Consider the following 10,177-nt stretch of genomic DNA (forward strand, 5'->3'; position numbering starts at 1 on the left):
TTTGATGGACTTCAAGCTAGGAGCCCATAATAAATGTGATATATTTTGCTATCCAATTGTCAACTTTCATTTCCACAGCTCAATCGATAAGTTACGAATCCATGTACGCATTAAATACTTTATTAACAGCTAGGGGTGAGATATTTTTATCGCAATAAATTTAAAAACACACAGCTCCAGCATAATTACTATGATATCGACTGAAATGGACAATGCAATAGTTAAAAGGTAAAATCACAAAAATACTGAACTCCGAGGAAAATTTAAAACGGAAAGTCCCAAATCAAAATCAACAGCTCAAACACATCAAACGAATGGATAACAACTGTCATATTCCTGACTTGATACAGGCATTTTCTTGTGTATAAAATGGTAGATTAAAAACTGGTTTTATAGCGCTAAACCTTTCACTTGTACGGACTGTTACAATCACGAAAAAGTTGACTGATAATTTGTTCTTGAGCTACACCATAATTTCAATCAATGTAAGTCTATGATCACCTGTCGAAGTGGTAACGAATGTATTTGTGTTGGCTGCAGATAATGAGCATACTTTCATTTTCAATGTGTACTACAGCAGAACATCTTTAAATATTTCGTTTGCTCGTTTTTTATTGTTTAAGTTAATTTTACTAATTTTAAATTGAGTTTGGTTTATTTTAAGTGCTTATAGTTTTAGTTGCTTCTATGTGCTTTCTTTACTTAATGAGATTCTATAGGCATTAATGATTGACTACTTTTTATGGGATAACTGTAAGTGTAAATTGTCGTACGTCTTGTGCCGTTCTATTGTGTCTGTACGCACTGCATATATTATGCAAGTCTTAAATTAATTATTTGTGTATATTATATAACTCACTGTACATCCTATTACTTATTTTGACATTTTGTCTGAATTGGAATTCGCATGGCAAGTGATGTTTGGGCTCGATGTACCCTGTGCATGTTGATCCTTTTTTAGTTCATGCGAACCTAGTGTTTTATTTAATCTTGATTTATGATTGAATATTTTAAAGCAAACACATTTTACCTCCCGATTCATTCAAAAAATTATCTTTTGTTCAAAGACAACCATTTTGTGTACTAACATTGAGTAGTTCACAATACATGTTATTCTATAAAAAAGGGACGAAAGATACCAAAAGGGTCAGTCAAACTCATAAATCTAAAACAAACTGACAACGCCATGGCTAAAAATGAAAAAGACAAACAGAAAAACAATAGTACACATGACACAACATAGAAAACTAAAGAATAAACAACACGAACCCCACCAAAAACTAGGGGTGATCTCAGGTGCTCCGGAAGGGTAAGCAGATCCTGCTCCACATGTGGCACCCGTCGTGTTGCTTATGTGATTACAAATCCGGTAAATAGTATAATTCGGTAGGTCACATTGATGAAAGGGAAAGGGATTGTAGTTACGACGTAAGGAACATATTCGATATCATTTGTGAAACGGTTATTCCATAACGGTCAACCAACTCGTGATGGCGTCCGTAAAATTTACGAAGGGATGATTTCAACTTCACCATTTGGAACTCTTGGTTTAATAGCTTCCTTGTGAGCAGTAACCCTCTATCAAGAAAATCATGATAGGAAATGCAAGCACGGGAATATCGTACCAATTGGGAGATATATACCCCGTATGCAGGTGCTGCTGGAATGTTGCTACTTAGAAATGGAAAGTTCACAATTGGAAAGCTGAAATCATCTCTTTTATAACAATAGATATATATAATTAGAGAGAGAAATAGTTAAAACAATTGTTTGCACAAATTCTTGTAAAGATTGAATTAATGGGTTTGCCAAAAAGATGAAAACAACACGTTATAAATTTAATGCGTTTGAAATGTTTTTCCAGGATTGACCTTCATCAGGAACACCAAAAGCCTCATATTTAAAAACGCTGACGAGCAATAAACCAAAAAGGATCTTGAAAAATATCCAAAATTCATCTAATGCCAACATACATTAGACAGAAAAATGCCTCTCTTTTTTTTATCATCATACACTACCTTAAAATATGATTTGAAACAATCATGGTAATTTTCTGATCACTGAGTGTGGTTTTTTAACAAACTAGTTCTTGAATTCATCTGATACAGTAAACGGAACAAATATGTAATGTCAATTATTTCTGAACATGCACAGACATAGAATAAACCTTAGTTGTTTTGCTTTACACATTTTCACAAAATTAAAAGAAAAACGGGAAGTCTATCTTATTTTGATATGAGCGTCACCGATGAGTCTTATGTAGACGAAACGCGCGTCTGGCGTACTTTATTATTATCCCTGTACCTTTGATAACTATTTACCTTTTGTACATTTCACGTTCCATAATAATGATGTTCCATTGACCTTTCTATTGAACATGTTGAATGTTTATTATTCTATGTACTACATAAACACATCTACAATTGTTGTAACTACAATCCCATCCTCCTTTCCTTGAAATTGACCTACAGTAGAAGACTCACGACCTGGTTTGTCGAGAAGCTCGTACAACGGATGCCACATGTGGAGCTGAATATGCTTACCTTTCTCGTATTTTGGTGGGTTGTGTTTGATATACCAAGGTTTTTCTTAATCAGAAATAGATTACCTAAGATGTATATGGCAAAACTATTAGGAATTTTCGGTCCCCAAAGCTCTTCAACTGGCTTTTTCAACATTTTTTATTCGAGCGTCACTGATGAATCTTTTGTAGACGAAACGCGCCTCTGGCGTAAATATAAAATTCAATTCGGTATCCATGATGAGTTTGCTTGCTCAGTCCTTAGTTTTCAATGTTGTGGGGTTTTTTTGTTAGCCTGAGAGGTTATAACCAGCCCAGTAGCTCACTTATTTGCTACTGGCATGAAAATATGGTTATGGTTTTTCTTATGTTGGTTGTTTACACATCTAAATTAAAATTGAAATTAAGGAATTTTTCTCACATTCGGTCGGGTTTGGTGGTAAATTAAGTTTCTCAAAAAGTTAACCCGAGCATAACTGCATGAAGAAACATTAATTCTCTACTTGCGCATTTGAAGCAGTAGAATATGTGCATGCACAGGGCTGTGCTCCATACACAAAAACTGCTCCATTAGAGTTATGAAGAGGAAAGATTAGAAATGATACTCCGAAAATTGTATGGGCACCATCACGAATTTGTTGATTAATACGATGCAGCTGTGTCTAAGCTAACTAATTTCAATTTGCTACGCCGTAGATTGTGGTTTAACATCTATGTCGTCTGCCTGCTAAGTCCCGAATATGACTGTTCTATTGCGTGTTAATTTGCATTGCTATACGACGTGTATATGTATTTTATATATCAAACATTCAAGACTTTGATTAGGTCTTTCCACTTTACCTTGGAAAGACCTATTGGTTTTCTTCTGATTATTATTAGGTCTTTCCACTTTTACTTTTTCGTGGAAGGCCCATTGGTTTTCTTCTGATTATTAGGTCTTTCCACTTTTCCGTTGAAAGACCCATTTGGTTTCTTCTGATATTTTTTTTTTCTACCGCCTAACTTTTTTCCTTCGCTGTATTGATGTTCCGCAAGATGTCGCTTAGATATTTGGAATCTGATATCGTACAGTTTGTACGCTTTTGTATCTACGTCTGCGAAGCCGAATACTTTTCTATGTAAGAGTTATCTCCCCGAACACTGTTTTTCTTGTTATTTCTACAACTTCGCAACATTATAAGAAACCGACAAATCTGTTTTTCAAATTTGCTCGTTATATCCTCATGATGTTTAGTTTAATTTTGACCAAAGCCGTATAAAGATTCCGTATGAGAGTTATTTCCCCTTTTGTATTTGATATAAGTGAAATGTATTTGTAACTGGAAACCATAAGTGATAATGGCATAATAAAATTGAGAATGGAAATGGGGAATGTGTCAAAGAGACAACAACCCGACCAAATAAAAAACAACAGCAGAGGGTCACCAACAGGTCTTCAATGTAGCGATAAATTCCCGCACCCGGAGGCGTCCTTCAGCTGGCCCCTAAACAAATATATACTAGTCCAGTGATAATGAACGCCATACTAATTTCCAAATTGTACACAAGAAACTAAAATTAAAATAATACAAGACTAACAAAGGCCAGAGGCTCCTGACTTAGGACAGGCGCAAAAATGCGGCGGGGTTAAACATGATTGTGAGATCTCAACCCTCCCCCTATACCTCTAACCAATGTAGTAAAGTAAACGCATAACAATACGCACATTAAAATTACGTTCAAGAGAAATCCGAGTCTGATGTCAGAAGATGTAACCAAAGAAAATAAACAAAATGACAATAATACATAAATAACAACAGACTACTAGCAGTTAACTGACATGCCAGCTCTAGACTTCAATTAAACTGACTGAAAGATTATGATTTCATCATATGAACATCAGGCACAATCCTTCCCGTTAGGGGTTTAGTATCATACCATCATAACATATATGAGAAGAACATAACCCGTGTCATGCCAGCAACTGTTTTTAGAATAAATGTGTTTAGTTCCGATGCAAAGACCTTATCAGTGACTCAATATTAACGCCAAAATATGCAATCTTTAATGACTTGACAACAGTATCGTAATTATATCCCTTCTTAATAAGTCTATTCAAAGGTTTTGTAAGTTTTTGAGGTGAATACTGACACCTTTGTGCTTTATAAAGAATATTACCATACAAAATTGGATGTGAAATACCTGAACGTATTAGAAGTCTGCATGTTGAGCTATATTTACGAATGATGTCTTTATACCGATGATAAAATTTAGTAAATGTTTTGACTAGTTTGTGATATCGAAAACCCTGGTGTAATAATTTTTCAGTAATACATAAATTTCTCTCATTAAAATCTAAAACATTGTTACATACACGAGCGAATCGTACAAGTTGAGATATATAAACACCGTAAGATGGTGACAAGGGAACGTCACCATCTAAAAACGGATAATTAACGATAGGAAATGAAAAATCATCCCTTTTATCATAAATTTTAGTATTCAGCTTTCCATTAGTGATATAGATATCAAGATCGAGAAAAGGGCAGTGGTCATTCTTAGTATTAGCTTTATTTAAAGTAAGTTCAACAGGATGAATTTCATTAATATACATACTGAAGTCGTCATTATTGAGAGCCAAAATATCATCCAAATATCTAAAAGTATTATTAAATTTGTTTATCAGATGTTGTTTCGATGGGTCTTTGCTTATTTTTGTCATAAATTTTAACTCATAACAATACAAAAAAAAAAAAGAAAAAAAAAAAAAAGTTCATTTGATTTGCAATCCTTGGTCCCCAAAAATGAAAATAAGGTCAAGGTCAAAGGTCAAGGTCATGTTCAAAATTTTGAATTTGGCTTGTTTTCACTTATTTTCAGAAATCTTATAAGATATCAACAAAAAATTTACACACAATTGTTAGTTGCGACATGTCATAACACGTAAGTTTTAGTTGAAAATGTACGTAGACATTTGATGGAAGTTTTCCCCCTTTTATATCTAATATTAGTCATATGGTAATATAACTCATTAACAATATAAAGTAGTGGCATAGAGTCTTTTGATTTGAAGTCCTTGGTTTATAACCTTGAAATTGAGCTCAAGGTCATAGGTAAATTTAACGTTATAGATTTTGACCTTTGCTTTTATCTCATATGTATTCATGATAAAGACATGGGACATTTTGCATTATGCTGCAAGTCATGTGACTTTGAAAAACCAAAACGGAAGTGATCTATTGTAAACCGGAAGTAGCTATGTACTAAATCAATGTAAAAGTCTATTTGGAATCAGTGTCAAGTTAACTATCAAACATTACCAAAAGTAACATCTTTTGACCCGGAAGTACACCATTTTCTCCCTTATTTATATCTGTTTATATAGAAACCATATATTTTTTGGAATCAGAGTACAATAAGCTGTCATTTGAAAATGACATTTAAAACCAAATTTTTATATTTTCATATAAAAATACATCCTTACTGGTGGAGAGACCTTCAATTGTTCTCTGAACAATTGGTTTTTAATCTTTTTTATGTATCTGTTGTGATTTTTGGTGGATAATGTGTTATGTCTTATCGTTTGTAGTTCAAATAATTATAAAATAGTCTTTTAATACCGTCAGTGTTATGATAATTGCTTGTTTTTTGTGAAAATTATTGTATACAGTTCAAGATTACGTATTTGTTACACAAGTGTGTCACTGTTTGTGATATCATGTGCTGTCTGTCGAGTAAGGAAGCGGTTCTTTGTTGTGCGGTTTGCATGTTGTGTGGAGTACTACATGTATATTATTTGTTTGTGCGTTTCTCCGTGATGAGTGTTTGGGTGTGTTTGTGCTGTATTTCTGTCGCGTAGTTTTGTCATTTTAGCGATATTTTTTAACATTGACATATAAGCGGGGAGTTTTACTATCTGCAACACCAGGTTCAACCCACCATTGGTTTCTAAAAATGTCATGTACCAAATCAAGAATATGGTAGTTGTTTAGTTCGTTTCGAACCAGGTTTAATCCACCATTTTCTACATTTGAAAATGCCTGTACCAAGTCAGGAATATGACAGTTTTTGTCCATTCGTTTTTGATGCGTTTTGTTATTTGATTTTGCCATGTGATTATGGACTTTCCCAATTGATCTTCCTCTAAGTTCAGTATTTTTGTGATTTTACTTTTTTCTATGTATATTGGCATTTGTTATTGTTGCACTGCAGTGTTCCTTTTGTTCCTTTGTGATCCTCTTACAGTTGATGTGTTTTCGTTTGTAATCCGAATTAGTCAGATATTGTGTCTTTGTGAAAAGTTCACATTTCTACAAAACATTCTTCTTTGAGACTAGAAAATAAATACAAATAGAGATGAATATGTGCTTTAATGTACAATTAACAAGCTCCCTCTGAAAAGGTGTTTTACGCAAATGAAAAGACAAAACGTAATGAAAAACATATAAGCTTCTTTCAAAATAAATGTACAGTGAATTAAAAAACGTCGGCGTAACAAAAAATTATAGCACTTTTTGAAAGAGTGCAATTCTCAGCCTGTCCCATCCACTGCTATCGTCATTGTCCCACCATTCTATAAATACAACATCATCCCATATTTGTCGAAGTTCTGAAGGAAAGTCTTGCACTGTAATATTGTGCTTTTTTATTATAATGATGTGCTGCAGATTCCCGGCATATTTTTCATATTTTGCTCTTTGTATTTCAAACTTCCCCCATATACGGTCTTGAAATGAATGATCTATAACAAAAATCACATTCCTGCTATTACTTATGGATTCTGCAATTGCATCAGAACATATGTCTCCACCAAGAATGTCCCGGTCATCTAAGCATGTGATCATCTTCCACGAATTTTCAAGTTTATGTATTAAAGTATTTATTGTCCAGTGTAAGCTTCGATCACCATATGATATGTATATGTCATACTTAGTTTTTAATTTCATTCTCTCCTCGATAACTAATCTAAATCGTCTATAAATCCAATAAGCCAGTTGCCATCTGAAATTAACCACAAGGGCGACTGGTATGGTTAATACAACAAACGACACAAGTAGAGCGATTCCTATTCGAAGCCAGTGCCCACTGTTGCAGTCTATAAAGAGTTCATGATATTTCTGCATCACTTCTGAAATAGTTATAACTGTACCATCTTTTAACGTGCACAGGTAATCTCCTTTTGGTTCATCAAAACTTATATTTGTTTTAGTGATCCATTTGACAAACTCAAGAGTATCACACATGCATCTTAAACGGTTTCCTTTTAGAAATAGTTTAAATGTATTCCCATACTTTAAGTTTTGTTGTTCAAGCCATTTGCGTACTGTTTCATTAATGGATTGAATGAAATTGTGACTAATATCAAGCAACTGTAAATTCGGTAGAGATAAAACTGCCTTTGGTATGTCATAAAGCAAATTATATGATATGCTGAGGTTTTGTATTTCACTGTTGTTCACAAAGACATTTTCCGGTAGAAACCAAATATTATTATTTGAAATGTCCAATACCTCAACTGATGGGATAAATTCTAAGGCGGTTGGACATCTTTGAAACGTGTGACCTAGTCGAGTATATTTCATTTGAACATTTGTAGTATTTACTAGTTCAGGCATCGATGATAAAAAGTATGTTGACAATGTTGTTCCAGAAAAATTGATAAACCGCAGATTATTTGACCCATTAAATTGTATTATCGGAAACCAATTAGCATTAAAGTAGCTAATATCAAGATACTGTAAATTTGGGGCCGTCAGAATTAAAACATTTCCTAGTAATTCTAGTTTTCTAAGAAAATGTGATAATCTTAATGTATGCAAGTTTTCTGGTAGTTTTAAACGCAATTGCACAATCTCCTTTTTTTCCTCATATTCTTGAGTTGCGGAATAACACTTTCGTTCAATATATTTCGTAAATGCATATGGACTTTTTTCCAATTCGTTTCTTTCTTCATCATACACAGAATATTGGTCAGAGAACATTCCAGTTTTAATATCTGTAACATCTTTTTCATAATGTAAATACTCTATTTCATCAGAAAAAGACAAAGGATTGTACGAATAATCAAATAAAGTCAAATTTACCGATTTATGAGCGAGTGGCAATAACTCCATGAATTTATTCATCATCGGAAATCGGTTTCCAGAAAAAACTATTTTTTTGAAACATTCTGGCCTTTCATAGTATAGTAAAGTTTTAGGTTTAAAGTCTACAATTCCACACTCAGATAATATAAGATTGGACACGCATATCTTTTGTAAGTATCTCATCATTTCTGAAGTTATTATAACAGCGTCTGGAGCTGCCACTTCTGTTGGCCCACGATAACCAGAATTCACCTGTATGAACTCAATCGTTTCCATTGTCTTATTTTCATAGGGATTAAGTATACTGAGGGCATCTAGAAGCGACATCGTAGATTTGTGAATACTTAATGTCCTAAGGTTTTTAAATGGCATTAAAACTCCTGTCTGTACATTTTTAATATGGTTACAGTTCCTTAAATGTAATTCTTTGATATTTGAGGGTAAATGTGTAAATGTTAGATTATTTAGAACATTTACATTGCATTGGTCGAATACCAGTTTTTGTAGATTGATCAGATTTGGCAAACCTAATTTATAAAAATCAGAATTATGAATAAGATCCATAGCAAGAAATTTCAAATAAACGAGTTTACCTAAGAACGGATAATGCTCATCAAAACTGTCGAAATTTCTTCTAATGTCAAGGTTATGTAATGATTTCAAATAATTAAATACGTCACCGGTATGTTCTGCAGGAATATTTAATTGGTTGTTGCTTAAATCGAGTGTAGTAAGTCTTGTTAATCCTTTAAATGAACTGCACTGTATCGTTGTAAGCTTGTTTCCATGTAAACTTATATACTGAAGTAATTGATAACGTGCGAAAGCATTAGCTTCTATTTCGATAATGTAGTTTTTGTTCAAGTCCAGTTTTTCAATTGTTCGCGGTAATCCTTTCGGAACATGTGTTAAATTCCTCCGTTCACAGTTTGCAGAACATTTCTTAATTTCGCACGTTGATTTACATATAATATTCTCCCAAAGCAATGACAGGTAAAACAAAAGTAAAACAAACATGGACATGATTTAAATATTATGTATGTTTAGATGCAACTTGATGTGATATTAAAATTCATCCTTCACTGGAATTTCCATCTAAAGTTTTTGTGTGAATAAATTATTAATTGCGATGTTTACATGAATATGACCTTGATTTGTGTATTGAAAAGTATCTATTTCCTCTTCACGCACTGAGAAACTAGAAAACAAAAAAATACCCTATTTAAAAAACTATAAAAAAAAACCAAGGAAATAATTATATTTGATGTGAATACATTACGTTTACCTTGGAATCACTACACACGTCGCTTAGACATTTTATTCTAATGCTTTATCAAAGTATTGCAGGTTTTCCTATTGAACTTTCTGTTGGAAAAACTTTTTCATATTGTTATACGTTCTACTTCTTTATAATTCGTAACTCATTTGTTTTTTACAGTAGTAGTCCTATTGATTGATTTCATTTAAAAGTACATCGTCTTACTACCTGTTCATGTAAATATAAATAAAAATATAGCAAAAAATACCGAAATTCAAAAGAAATTCAAAAAGGGGGAGTACATAACATTGACAACAGCAAATGTTATTAACC

The 10,177-nt window shown here is 33.1% G+C and overlaps 1 protein-coding gene across 1 annotated transcript; it reads right to left on the reverse strand.

Moving 5' to 3' along the window:
- Window positions 1-6,853: 6,853 nt before the first annotated feature.
- LOC139480853 (toll-like receptor 4) lies at window positions 6,854-9,753 on the reverse strand. The gene has a single exon (XM_071263765.1). The coding sequence runs from the start codon at window positions 9,607-9,609 to the stop codon at window positions 7,003-7,005; it is 2,607 nt and encodes an 868-aa protein (XP_071119866.1). The 5' UTR covers window positions 9,610-9,753; the 3' UTR covers window positions 6,854-7,002.
- Between the last annotated feature and the right edge of the window lie 424 nt (window positions 9,754-10,177).

Source organism: Mytilus edulis, chromosome 1, assembly GCF_963676685.1.
Source record: "Mytilus edulis chromosome 1, xbMytEdul2.2, whole genome shotgun sequence".
NCBI classification, from domain to species: domain Eukaryota; kingdom Metazoa; phylum Mollusca; class Bivalvia; order Mytilida; family Mytilidae; genus Mytilus; species Mytilus edulis.